Source organism: Passer montanus, unplaced genomic scaffold (assembly GCF_014805655.1).
Source record: "Passer montanus isolate IOZ18808 unplaced genomic scaffold, ASM1480565v1 scaffold42, whole genome shotgun sequence".
NCBI lineage: Eukaryota > Metazoa > Chordata > Aves > Passeriformes > Passeridae > Passer > Passer montanus.
Genome location: NW_024369041.1, coordinates 6916083 through 6930734, shown reverse-complemented (window position 1 = coordinate 6930734; position 14652 = coordinate 6916083). Strand labels below are relative to the sequence as shown.

The 14652-nt window shown below is 44.2% G+C and overlaps 1 protein-coding gene across 4 annotated transcripts in view; it reads right to left on the bottom strand.

Annotated features, from left to right (window-relative positions):
• The window catches only part of PCDH15 (protocadherin related 15), a 637965-nt gene that overhangs the window by 110679 nt on the left and 512634 nt on the right, over window positions 1–14652 (bottom strand). For all 4 annotated transcript variants that reach the window (XM_039719696.1, XM_039719693.1, XM_039719694.1 and 1 more), the window contains 2 exons: window positions 10105–10184; window positions 9129–9222 (listed from right to left, as the gene is read on the bottom strand). In XM_039719696.1, the coding sequence (XP_039575630.1) occupies window positions 9129–9222; window positions 10105–10184 (174 nt within the window). The remainder of the gene's footprint in view (window positions 1–9128; window positions 9223–10104; window positions 10185–14652) is intronic.

The following is a 14652-nucleotide window of genomic DNA, read 5'->3' as shown; positions in this document are numbered from 1 at the left end:
ACCAGGGAAAAAGCCATCTCAGCCTCATATCAGGCATTTCTTACTCATTATTTGAGAAACCCTGCTAACTTCTCTTTTATAATGAACATAAATAAAAGATACAGAAGAGCAGTTTATATCTTTCTTAGGGGCCCTCAAATATTTCTTACATAGATAATTCTTCCCTAAGCAATAATTGTAAAATTTACATCGCCTGCACAAGTCCTAAGGAGGCCAGGCCCTGATATATGATATGGATGATAAATCTGAAGGAAATTCCACTTTGTTTTTACTTTATTTGTACCCTGTCATTTAAATTGAAGTTGGGAATTGATGAGAGCATTCTATGCCTTGGAGAGGAAACATTCTTGGCTCTGATGTCAAGGAAGTTTATTAATTTGGACAAACTCTTAGACAAACCTGTCATGTTCAGAGATAAGTAGTTTGCAAATAATACAATTGGAGGCAAAGCCTTTATTTGATCAAAAAAGAAACAGAAAATAATTCTGCTGATCTCCATATTAGGATTTTTTGATATTCACCTCAAGAAAACTATATTTGAGTGGGGACAGAATTAACAACTCTGTGATTCCATTTTCAGACCTTCCTTCCTTCCATGAGAAGTTAAAAAGAATTATCTTCCAACCCTCTCACCCCTCCAAGCTATGAAGAGGATATTGCCACCTGGACTGCAAAGAAATTTTGGAGAGAAGACCCTCAGGTGAAGGGAAGTGTAATTCTGTAGCTTGTCAATAATTACACTAATGAGAAAAAATTCCAATAAGCCTGGAGATGAGACATAGAAAAACTGTTAAAACTCCAAAATAAAGCTGAAAGGGAAAGCTCCCAAAATGAAAACCTCATACATCACAAAAGAGAACAGAAAATATGAGCACTTCATGCAGAAATTAAGAGTAAAACACGGACATTTAAGGAACATCCTTGACAAACAGAACTGTTTAGCTTGGGAAAGCCCTCTAAGACCAGCAAGTTCAACCCTTCCCCAGCACTGCCAAGGCCACCCTGACCAGTGTCCCCAAGTGCCACATTCATATGGCTTTGCACACCTCCAGGGACGGGGATTCCAAAGCTCCCTGGGCAGCCTCTGCCAAGGTCTGAGCACCCTTTCCTGTTTTGCAGAGCCAGAAGTTGTCCCCTCAACATCCTCATAATAGGAACTTATCTCTTATTTAGGAATAACCATCTGTTCCAAACCTTGGATTGAAAACTGGGATCAATCTATTGCGTTATGAGAATTCCTTAATTCACCCCTTCCCTTTTAGCACATGAAATCAAAGCCTCTATAGGGAGTATTATCCATGCTAAGCCACACAAGCACTGAAAGTTTGGGAGGCTTCCATAATAAAAGAGCTGCTGTGGGAAGAAAAGCCTTCTCTCCAAGAGGAGGAAATCTGTCTGGACAAACTCCTCTTGTGCAAACTGGAATTCACAGATCAGCTGGAATTTGTAAGGATTTCTTACACAAAACACAGAACTTTTGAGGAAAATAGCAATAGGCAGTGTCTCTAATTAGAACTTGGAAAGAAAATAATTTGAGAAGTTCTTTCAAGGAGGAAGATCAAATTATGGATCTGTGTATATATCTGTTCTCTTTCATATATTTGGGAATATTCCCTCTAGCTTCCTTCTTGCTGTATAATGGAATTCACGTGCACTAGAGACAAGGAGTAACAGACACAGATGCAAGGAGTAACAGAAAATTTACAGCAATTAATGAATTCTCTGTATGCTACTCAAGAAGTAAATCCTTGTTTAAATTATTTTGATTCAGAGCTTCCTGTTTGCTCTAAGGCAGGGAATTAATTCAAGTGTCATGGGAGACAGAGGTTCTGAATTATGACTGATTTTCTAAGATGGCCAAAATCCCCAAGTCTGACTTCCAGGATTAAACACAAAGCACTGAAATTACAGAATCATGGAATGGTTTGGGTTGGAAAGGACCTTAAAGCCCATCCAGTGCCATCCCTGCCATGGGCAGGGACACCTTCCACTGTCCCAGGCTGCTCCCAGCCCTGTCCAACCTGGCCTTGGGCACTGCCAGGGATCCAGGGGCAGCCACAGCTGCTCTGGGCACCCAGTGCCAGGGCCTGCCCACCCTGCCAGGGAAGGAGATGAGATTCCCTCAGTTCCCTGAGGTTCCCACTACTTTCCAACTGTTGCTTCTTTCCGTGACCTTCAAGGAACAGCAGAGTTCTGCATTCAGTTTGATCTCTGCCTCCAGTGCCCAGAGCACTGGGTTCAGTCTCAGATGCCCTTCCAAGGGTGATGGCACCTCTGACTCCTCAGGAAATGTGGCCCCAAACCAGTCCTGGGCTCTGCAGGGCTTGAATGATCCCTGTTTTTTTCCTGAAGTGTTCATTGCAGAAGGAATAGGCACAGTCAGATTGAAGGGATAGATCTTGGATTCATGGCTTTCGGAGAAACCCTCCCAGAGCCAAGTGACCTCCGATCTTCCCTGAACAGCTGGATGGGTGACAGCTTCTTCTGGACTTCCAAAGGAGTTTGGTAGCCTGATGGCTGAGTCTTCAAAGCAAGGGGAAAAAAAAAAAAAAAAAGGAACCTGGACTCTGCCAGTAAAATTTCTGAGTACCCCAAAGTGACCATGACCACAACACACCCTGGTGTTGCTTCAGACATTAAAAAGGGAGGTTGGAGCTGGAGGTTGGGAACATCCCCATGATGACTGAGAACTTTCAAGAACACCTAATTCCTAATTCCCAAATGGATTTCTAAACTAGGCACTTAGCTGTTCTGCTTTGCCAGGCAGACATTTTCTGAGTGCTGGATGAATATTTTCAGGATGAGACATTAGTATTTGGAGGTTGGAATCCCCCTTATTTCACACAAGGCACACTAAACACAATGAGCTCCTTCTTCATCTCTCTAAATCAACTGACAAGCACAAGCCAAAACTCAAGAGTACAGAATGCTTCTTCTTTCTTCTGACAAAAGCCACATGTATTTATTGCAAACTTCTCCCTCTGAAAGATGAAGACAGGAATTCTTGCTGTGGAATTGTAACCAAACACCCCTATTTGTGAATACAAATTGAACTTGGACTTTTCCTTTACATGCCACTTTGCCCATCTACAACTAAAAGCTCGTTACTTGGGAACTAAAAGCATTTTCCTGCCTGCTAAATTAATGCATCCTTAATTGTTTGTTGTGTCAGATTGTTAACGGTGACAGGTCGTGTTTTCCAGGGGAAACAAGCCTGTTAATACTCCAGGTCATAACTCAGAACAACAATAATTTGGGAAGCACAGCTGAGCATTTTAAACAATCAGGAGCATTCCAGGGAAGAGTAATGGAAAGGTGACAGCCAGGCCACCCCATTCCACGGAAAGCCAAGGTGCTGGGTGAGGGCATAAGTGGCTCTGGATTAATTTTGATAGAATTAGCAGTCCCTCAAAGTCAAATGGTGTCACTATGACTGTCACCACACCACATGAATCAGTTAAATCAGCCTTGGGGCTTAGAAAAGAGAAACCTCAATTACTCTGTGCCACAGCAGTCTTGTCAAAGCTCTCTTAAGCCCTTTGGTAATGACACAGAAAAACAAGCAAGAAAAAATCCAAAAATCTTAAACCCACCCCCAAAAAAATTCAGGTGTGTGGGACCACGGACTTTGCAAATGCAAAAATGAGCTCAAAAAACTTCATTGATGATGATGATGGGGTTTTCTCTAAAGAATATCAGGGATCAAAAGGAGAGCCAATATCACAATGTATCATATCCCAAACTCCGGTGGATTTTAGGGCAGGCACAGAGCATTGGCCTGCCCTGGTGGCAGCTGTGGAGGAAGGGGGTCCAAGATGAAGAATCCAGGAACTGGAAAGGAAAGAGCGAGATGTCTTCTCCAGTATGAGAGGAAATTACCTGAAGTTGTGCCAGAGGATGTTTATCTTAGATATTAAAGCAAATAGCTTCACCAAAAGCATTGTGAAATACTGGAACAGCTTCTCAGGAAGTGGTGGAGTCCTTATCCCTGGAAGTGTTCAAGACACATGTGGATGTGGCACTCGAGGACATGGTAGTGGTGGAGCTGGTTGATGGTTGGGTTTGATGACTTCAGAGGTATTTTCCAACTTTAAGTATTCTGTGACATTCGTAAGTATGGGAAAGGCATCCAGAGGAAATGCTACTCCCCACAAGTGTGAGGCTGGGGCTGCTGGACCCACAAGCTCACGTGGGAGGTGTCCTGTTCTCCTCCAAACTCCTGGAGATACCAGAATGGGAAGAAAAGTCCATTTTAATGTGTCTCCCTAGGCCAAGGAAGATCCTGTCAGGGCTGGAGATTCCTGAGCCTTGCTGAGCTCCATGGAGAAAAACATCCCCTGTTTTCTGAGAACAAGAGAGTCATCATGTTGAGACAGAAAGCTTTCAAGGCAGTCTGGGATAAATTTCTTCCTGAAAGCATCAACAATTTCCAAGCATAGCAACCTTTCCCAGCTGAGGTATTCCAGGATTTTATACACTATTATTTAAAAACTCATGACCAGAAGTTATGCCCCTTTGCTTTCATGTCATAAAAGCTAAAAATCTTTGTTCACACAGAGTTTGGCTGGGAAATATTGAAGTTCTGGGGTGCTGGCCTCAATTTCTGAACCAGTATCACTGGATGAAGCTACAAACACCGAACTTCGGTGAGTATGAAAGACCAATACAAATGTGCTCTTTTTCCCACTCTGAGGGCTTTTTGGTAATCTTGATGCTTCAAAGGTATGGATTAAATAACCACATTTAAATTGTCAGTGCCTGAGGAACACCAGCTCCCGAGATCCCATGCAACTGGGACTTATCTGGGGATCCTATGACTGTTGTTCACAAAACCAAGCCACAAATGCCAATTATCCATGTTGCAACTGAGGAGGAAAATTCTCCTGGACTGGTTTTGTGTGGCAAGCTTCTGGTACTGAGGGGTTATAAGGGTGGATTCTCTAAGGAGCTGCTGGAAGAACCAACAGTGCCAACACCGAGGGATCCAGGATAAACCTGCTACTGACCAGGCAGAGATGGTGATGCCTCTGGGATAACTGGTTTGAGAAGGAAAATTGATAATGTGCAGTTGTAATTGTGACTGCAGAAGAGTGGAGTGAGACCATGGGAGAGGAGCAGCTCTGCAGACACCCAGGGCAGGGCAGGAAGAGGGGCAGGGGAGCTGAGGTTCCATGGGGAAGCCCATGGGGAGGCAGCTGTGCCCTTGCAGCCCATGGAGGCTGCAGAGCTCCTCCTGCAGCTCCTGCAGGAGCCCACACCAGAGCACAGGGATGCTGAGAGAGGTGGGAAGCCCATGCTGGAGCAAGGACTTGTGGATGTTTGGAGAGAGAAGCCCATGCTGGGGCAGGCTTGCTAATAGTCCTAAGGACCTGTGAGGAACCCACACTGGAGCCTTTTCCTGAAGGACTGACCCCATGGGAGTGGATCCACATGGGAGTGGTTCATGAAGAGCTGCAGCCCATGGGATGGACTCACACTGGAGCAGCTCAGGGAGAACTGTCTCCTGTGGGATGGACCCCAAGCTGGAGCAGGGGAAGGACTCTACCTCCTCTCCCTGAGGAAGAAGCAGGAACACAAATGACACAAGTCCCCATTCCCATCTCCTGTGCTACTGGAGGGGAGGAGGGAGAGCCCAGGAAGGAGGGAGGGGTGGTGGGAAGATGTTCTCAAGATTTGTTTTTCTTCCCATTACCCTGTTCTCATTTTGTGGATAATAATTTGGGGAAATCCATTGATTTTGTTTTGCCTATGACAATATTTGGTGAGGGATCTCTCCCTGTCCATATCTCCACTCCTGAGTCTTTCCTTATATTTTTTTTCCCTGTCCAGCTGAGGAGGACAGGGCTAGAGCAGGGTCAAGCCACCAAATCTCACTGAAAAACAAACAAACAAACAAACCTGCAACAATTACAATAAAAACCCCCACACCAGTGAAGTCTTTTCCCTCTGAATGCCTTTCAAATTTAAAAAAACCCCAAGCAAATACAGGAAATAAAATCCAAAAGCTGACTTTAAGTAGGTTTGACTCTAATAGCTGGTTTCATGTTGGATGGAAAGGGATCAGGTTGGATATGTTACCAACTAAAATATGTTAATGGGATTTAAATGACATTGTACCTGCCTGGGGAATTAATTTTGGGATTTTAGGCGAACTGCAACAAGGCATCTGGTGACATCACCAGTTTTCTGTAGGCACTAATGGAACTCAAAAAAAATAAAAAAGCAGAGCTGGATGACAAGCAGCAGGTGAATGAGCTTGGGAAGCAGTTGTTTTGTAATTGTAGAATTATTTTTTCCCCCCTAGAAATACACTGCTGCTTCCTGATACAAACTAGTCAAAAAGCAAAATTCCTCCATTAAATGGCACCACTTGGACCAAGGATCTGTGTCCTCAGAAGGGTTTGGCATGGTACCAACCAGGACCTTTGAGTGAGTCCTGAACCTCCTCCAGGAGGAGCCTGTCAAACAGCAGGAGCACATCCAGAAGAGCTGCAAATCAAGGGAATTGTAAAGACACAAGGAAGCCTGGCAAATCAGTCACACCCACTGTTTCCTGGCATGGAAAAGGCCTGGAGATTTAATGGCTTGGTTGAGCTGCCTTGTTTCATCCATTTGTTTGCAAAATGAAAGCCAAGGAGCTTATCCAGCCTTTTTTGTAATCCTGGCAAACCCAGCTCTTAACCCTTTCCAGATGCTGGCACCAGAAGCTTTGGTCAGCTGAGTCCTATTGCTGGACAATTTTAAGAAGAAAGGTGCATCACAACTGGCAGAAAATATAAACTGCAGAAAGCAGCTCCAGGCAGGTAAGGGACAGTGACAAAAACCCCAAACCCAGCAGAGGGAAAATGCTGAAGCTACAGAGTGTGCCCACATTTCACTCTGAGAACAATGCACACACACCTGCAGCTACAAAATTCCAGGGCAAAACATCTGGTAAGAAATCATAGAGCCATGGAAAAAAAAAGGCTGGAAAAGATCTCCAAGATGATCAAATCTGCTCTGTGAGTGATCCTCATGCCAGAGCACTGAGTGCCACCTCCAGCCCTTCTTTGGACACCTCCAGGGATGGGGACTCCAAAACTCCCTGGGCAGCCCCTGCCAATGGGATTGAGGGAGGAGATGAGATAGGAGGGGCTGGAGTTCTTAAAGTGGATTTTGTTATTAGAACCAGTAACAAGAACTTCAAGAGGTGTTCAACAGCACAGTCCAGGGACAGCTCTAAAGGAGCCCTCCATGGTGTATTTTGGGTGGTTTTTCCAGAGCTGAGCTTCAAACACCATATCTCAGTTCACATACAACTATTTTCTGCTAAGCACTGTGCCATGATTAACAGGATTTCCTTTCAAAACCCCAACTATCACCTTCAGAATGTTAGAATTAATCTGCTGGCCACTTAATCCTGGGGCAAAGTGAATGAATCTCTCTCTAGATGAAAGGAAAAGGAATGAGCTTTTCAGTCCCCCTTTTTTTTTTACACCTCAGAGAGTATTTCAGGAGCGTAACACAGCCTGAACCAACTTGCAAGTCTTTAATTTACATCTTCAGATTTCCCAGCTGAGAGTTTGAGATCAAAACCACCAAACTCACAGCTGTGAGAGCACTTCATGAAGAACAAACCCACAAGAGCAGATTTTTCATGACAAAGGTGGAAATTGTTATAATTACTCCATGTTGCATTAAATTGTATAAAAGCTTTCTTGATATTTTTGGGTGTGTGTGGAAATTCTGAGTAAATCCTGAGTAAGGAAGGCTAAGATTGTAAGGTGAAGAAGCTAAAAAGAGCACGAGATAGAATAAATAAATGAGATTTTCTTCTGTGATGAGGAGCACAGGTCCAAATCCCAGAATCTTCATGATCACTCTGTTGCAATGTGTCAGAGATAGTTCTGTTTCAATCTCAAATCCTTCTAGAACAGCCCAGATACAGCATTCCTGTTATTTATTAATTATTATTGAAATTCTTTTAGATCTGCCCTTATACACCAGGTAAGATGTACAGAGATTTCTTGCCACCTGTGCTATTATTCCATGGCAGAGCTGCTGCATTCCCAGGTACCTTGCACAATCCAGTTGCAAATTTTAAGGAAAAAGAATTCCATTGCCTCTGCCTGATCAATAAACACATATGCTTAAATAGTCCATCATTATATAATATGAAAATTGAAAAAAATCACCATTTTGTTCTATTAAACACAAGTGTAAGCAGCAGTTGGTGGGGCCGGTTGTAGGGTCACAGATCCGTGCAAACATAAAAGACCTAGAGATAGCTCCTGACAAAAAAAAAATGCTATTTTTGAAAGAGAGGTGGGGTTTTTCTGGAGAGCTTGACAGTCAGTTGTGGAAAAGGGCTGGATAAAGTACAATTCACTAATAAAACTTCCACATCTGGGAGAAGGGAAGAAAAGGAGCAGGTATTGAACAGCACAGAGGAGAAATGGAAGATGAACATCTGTGAATAAACAAACTCTTGGCTGTTAGTGAGTAACACAAAACAGCAGCAAAACCCCTTGGTCCATGATCAAAGGCAGTGACACACAGGCTTCACCCACACCAACCAAAGGAAAACTCCCAGATTCCAGATAGGTTTGGTCAAATCCATGAAAAACACACAAGCAGACCACATGGAGGTGGCCAGTGCTGTCCAGCCCCTTCACACTCTGATGCCTCAGTTTTCAGTTTTTCTATTTTTCCGATTCTGTGCTGCTTTGGTGTGTAGTTCTGAGCTTCACATCAAGGGATGGTGAGCTCTCTGCACAGAGCAGGGAGACAAAACAATTCTTTCTGTAGCTGGGGACCAAGGACAAATGATCCAAATGTCAGGCCCAAGAGTACAAACAACGTGAGCTGAAGAGAGGAAAACAAGCAGGATGGGACTCCATAAGCTAGAGCTGTAATTGTACAATTAACTCCAATATGCAAATGGAGCAGAACTGATCAAAGTGAGAGACCCCGTGACCAGCTGCCCATTTTGTGACCATTTTGGTTCACCTTGGGTGCAGCCCTGGCTGGGCTCTTGTGCTGCCCAAGGTGGATCCATGGAGGCCTTTTAATAAATCCCTGCTTTATTCTTTAGCTCTGTCTGGCCTCTGTTCTGGGTCAGCTTCTCAAGGCCCCAGCAGGACACTCACCCCGTCGGGTCTGCCGTCCGAGGCCGTGACGATGAGGATGTAGCGGTCAGTGCTCTCTCTGTCCAGGGGCTTTCCCAAGGCCAGCAGGCCAGAGCTGCCAATGAAACAACACCAGGACACGTTAGCAGGGTACCTGGGAGAGGTCTATGAGCACCTGAGCTCCACCACCTTGCTGACACCAAAGCTCCTCTTTAAGAGCTTTTAGGCTTTCTGTGGGTGAAAGCCAAGAAAAGCCATGAGCCAATTTCTAATGCTCTTCACTTGAATACAGGAATAATCCTGGATTAAAACATCAGCCCGTCTCAGGAGGTTTAGGTATTTAGGTTCACAATCTTTCCCTCACTCCAAATGAGAATTATTTTGCACCAGAATTAATAAGCCCCAAGTTACTTCTGTCCCATCATTTATTGTGGGAATTCGGCTCACCACCCTCCCTTTCTCCTGCAAGGAAAAGGATACTTTGAATTGCAAATAATAATTAATAGCTAATAATAGGTAAAATAAAGGGTAGTGGGCCAGGCACAGACCAATCTGTTGCTAACATTTCATAACAAACCCTCTCTTTCTCACTCTATTTAAGCTGGAATTCAATTTAAGGAAAATACAGTTCTTAAACTATGCTCAAAAGGCTTTTCACTACAGGCTAAACCATAACAAGTCAGGAAATTAAAGCAAAAATTGTCCCTGCCATTAGTCAGGAGCTGACAGGTAAAAGGGTTTTAATTAATCCCTGGCCACTCTTTTAAATGGAATCTTTCCACCTCAGTGAGTTTCTCTTACCAAAAGTGTTTAAAATAAATAAACAGTGGCCAGTGACAAAGCCCCGAGTGGAATTTGGCTCACAGAGCTCTCATTAATGGCTGAGAGCCCCTCGAAGGAGCAGCTGAAGGTGTCTGAGCACAACACTTTTCTCTCAGCTCCTCCATTGCCTGGGCTGACAAGTTCCAAGTCTGTTTTCCAAGGGTTTCCCACTTACCTCTGAGAGAGATTAAACACTTGCTGAGGATCTCCATTCTGAATGAGGTATTTGATGGGGTCGCCCTCTCTATCGAAAGCCTTTAGAGAAGGAAAAAAGAGGATAAAATTCAGTCAGTGGCAAAGGATTCTTTTCTTCCCTTCTATGCAGAAACTGGAGAATTAAGTTTTAGGAAAGTTTCCCACAGAGATGACACCAATCCCTGTTTCTAAGGCAATTCTGGTTATTGATGGGCTACTGAAGATAATGCTGGAGCACATCAAAATTCCTATGCTGCACAGAAATGACAATATCCTGAATTCAGGATAATAATTACTATTAATTATTAGTAATTAACTAATTATCAAACTACAGCTACATCCAGCAGCATGAGTACGAAATTCAGGCTTTAATAATTTACTTCTATTTTTCTGCAGCTCCACACTGATTAGACTGAACTTGCAGTTTCCTTTCTTCCCATTCTTCATTTCCACTTAGCAAGATCCCTCTTTCTGTTATTTTATTCGAATCCCAATCTTTGGCTGATGCTCCAGTGAGTTCCAACTGCAGCTCTCACTCTCCACAATAATTTGCTTTTTGCGGTTTGAAGATCAGGGTAAGGCCTTCAAGATCAGACATTAACAGCACCAAAATGAAGATATTCCACCTATCACGTGGGAAGAAAATCTTTCAAAAGTTGAATAAACTACTTTTGACGTCTCTCCTGGTGCCACATGAGGCCATTTCCTCTGGTCTAAGAGAGAACAGGCCAACTGCCCTTCTTGTTCCTGTCAAGTTGTTTCTGTGGGCCACAACCAAAGGCAGCGTAGCTTTGAGCTGACCACCTAAAAAGCAGTTTTTGAAATAAAAGTCAAGAAAAAAAACAAACAAACAAAAAAAACCCAACTCAAACACTCCCCAGAATTACGAACAGAAGCACAAATTATTTAAACATGCAGGCAGAGAAGGGAATGCAGTAAGAAAACAACTTGGCTTTACAAAAATAAAAAACAGGGTCTAAGTCAGATGTAAGGGATCAGCACAAAGAAAGAGCAAGAAAAACTGGATGGGGACACAGCCAGAAGAAATCAAGGCAAAACTAGAATAGAAACAGGAGAGAAGACAAAGGATAACAAAGAAATGTTTAAGTTACAGAAGGAACCTGAATAAAGCAGAAGGGATGATGTTGAGAAGGTCAGAGAAGTAAAATTGCCCCTGTTCCAGCTCCAAACCAAATTAACTGGGGCAAAACTTCAGCTGAGAGCTGAGCAAGAGTCAGGCAGAGAAGATGTTCATAAACAGAGCATCTTTGAATCAACTCCTGGAATTCAAGGTTGGTGAAGTCCATCCTGGTGTACAAAAGGCCTGGAGCAATCTCAAAGCCATCAGAGATTTTTTTTCTGAGCACTCCCAGAGAACAAAAATGTTGGAGGGCAAACCCAAGGTCTATCCTTCCTGGAGGAATGAGCCAGGAAATCATACACCAGGCAGGTGGAGTGCAATTCCCGGAAACCCACAAATATCCAAATTATTTGTGAGTTCCCTGCAATGCCAATATGCAGATGGATGACACAGAACTGAATTTCTCCAGCACAAAAGGATACTGAAGCAATTTAATCTGATTTTCCAACAGGACATCAAGTCTCCTGAACAGGCAGAAACTGTGGATCAATAAAGTAGCTGAGCCATGGTGAAGGCTTTTCCTACTGTTTGTTGGGATATTTTCCCAAAGGAGTTCCAACAACAGTCTCCAAGTGGAGAGTGGGATTAAGCAAGAATTAAACCCATCATCAAAATGAAGGCCAGGCAGTAGTGGGTAGTGCTAGTACTGACTCAGTTCTGCTCGGGCGTGTACAGCTCTCCCAGCACTGATCAATATTCCCATCCACAACATCAATGACAGACTGGGAAAACTGTTTATAAATTCCATGGGTGGCACTGAATGACAGGAGGTGTGGGTGGAATTTGGATCTCCTTGGCCTGAGGACATGAGCAGTCAGGATCTGAGCCAAGAACACAAAATGCTGCAACCCTGAAGGCAGACCATGGAGAAGCTGGCATCTCTGAGGATGGTCCTTGATCCTAAATCACCAGAATCCCATGGTTGCTCCTGTCTTTAGCCCTTTGTCTTCCTTTTACCTTCAATGCAGGGCATCCTGCCCTCCCTTCATATTAAGTTGTCTCAGGGGTATCACTGTGGTCTGCATTCTCTCATAGCAAGTCAGAGGGCTCTCAGGAAGCCAGAAAATGACTGGCTGTCATTGATTTCATTTTTTCCTTATCCCCACAGAAAACCTTTCTAAAAAAGGGGTGAAAAGATGTTTTTAAAAACTGCTTTTACTAATTCCTTTTAAAAACTTCTGCTTTCTTTAAAAGCAAAGAACACAAAGTTCTTATGTACACAAGAAAACCACCAAAGGCAAGGGAGAAGAGCAACCTATTCCTGATTTTTTCCAGATCAATGGCATAGAGTGATTCCATAAATTGCACACAACAATTCCATGTTAGCTCCTTGTTCAGCACATAACTGGACCCTGCTAACAGCCCTATTTGTTCTGCAGGCTCCCAGAAAAATGACAGCATTTGCATATTTTAATTAATAATGGCTGGCAGAACATGAAGCCATAAATGCCTCCCAGGCATGCAATAAACTCTGAGGTTTATTTACAAATTAATGCAGTGGAGATCATTTAATATTGCATTAATCTCAAATGTTGTTAATTAAAACACCAGTCAAGACCAGCCGGGTGCGTTAGAAAATAAATAAGGGGATGAGGAAGAAATAAAGCCCTCCATCATCAGCATAAGAAATGTTAATAGACAAGAAAAAAGTGAATTTTATTTTTCTGAAGTCTAAAAGGCAAATTTAAAGCAGTTACATTTGTATTGTTATTGACCCTGATATTTTGCAGATCTTCAGATTTGATAATTTGGAAATACTTGAAAAGTTTTTCCGTCACTCTGAAGGATTTTGCAACCCTCCTGCTGTATGCAGAACGACAAAATTACTACTAAGAGAGAGCTATGAAAGCATAATTTCTAAACATGCACCAGCCCAAACACTGACTGGATTGATAAGACTCAGGAAAAGAAACACCAGTGTGAAAATTTACAAATGAACACACTTGTTCAATATTTGATGACTGCTGATATTCTACATCATCGATGGGACACAGGCAATAAAACCCAAACCAAGCTGCCCAAACCAGGGAACTTTGTGTTGCCTGGAAAAGGCAGCACAGGATTTCAGAAGTTTAAATACTTAGTTTATGAATGCTTAAAATGTCCTGGTGGATTTTACACAGGAGGGAATAAAGGAAGATGAGAACAGAAATATGCTGCCCACAGGAGAACTCCTTTAATAGAGATGGAGGTTTTAATGCAGGATGAGGGAGCTGGACTAGGAATTGGGCTGGGAGGGATCCTTAAAGCCCATCCAGTGCCACTCCTGCCATGGGCAGGGACACCTTCCAGTGTCCCAGGCTGCTCCAAGCCCTGTCCAACCTGGCCTTGGGCACTGCCAGGGATCCACGGGCAGCCACAGCTGCTCTGGGCACCCTGTGCCAGAGCCTGCCCACCCTGCCAGGGAACAATTCCTTCCCAATGTCCCATCCATCCCTGCCCTCTGGCAGGGGGAAGCCATTCCCTGTGTCCTGGCACTCCAGACCCTTGTAGAAGTTCCTCTCCATCTTCCACATTTTAGGTTGAAGACTAACAGACATACAAGTCGTGGACTAACCATTAAAGATAAAGCCAAGAATATTTGGGATTTAAAAATCAAATATTTTTCATAAAATGCAGGATCAGTGGTGCTGGAAAATCCCTGCCAGCCCATGGAGTCCCAGCTGTGCCCCATGCCCACCTTGTCCCCAGCCCAGAGCACTGAGTGCCACCTCCAGCCCTTCCTGGCACACATCCAGTGATGGGGACTGCAAAGCTCCCTGGGCAGCCCCTGCCAAGGCCTGAGCACCCTTTCCATGCAGAAATTCCTGCTGCTGTCCAAGCTGAGCCTCCCCTGGCCCAGCCTGAGGCCCTTTCCCCTTCTCCTGTCCCTGTTCCCTGGCAGCACAGCCCGACCCCCCCTGGCTGTCCCCTCCTGGCAGGGAGTTGTGCAGAGCCACAAGGTCCCCCCTGAGCCTCCTTTGCTCCAGGCTGAGCCCCTTCCCAGCTCCCTCAGCCCCTTTCTGGGGCTCCAGCCCCTTCCCAGCTCCCTTCCTTTCCCTGGCCACGCTCCAGCCCCTCCAGGGGTCTCTGGCCAGGAGGGCCCAGAACTGGACACATCCCTGGAGGTCCCTCAGCAGGGCCAGCCCAGAATGGGCTGCTTGGGGTTTAGTGAAATATTAAAGCAGATTATTCCATTGGAGCTTCACTTTCCAACCATATTTAAATCCCATCAAATCCTTCCATACTAAAACCTGCCAAGAGGTTTTTTTTCTCCCTCCAAAGATCCCTCAGGCCCTCAGCCACAGATTCCAGCACCTGTCAAGGAAACAAATGTTTCTGTTTCTCAGCATGTTCCTGGCTCCTGTTCCTCTTTGGGGCTTCCAACCCCAAGTGTCTCTCACCGGG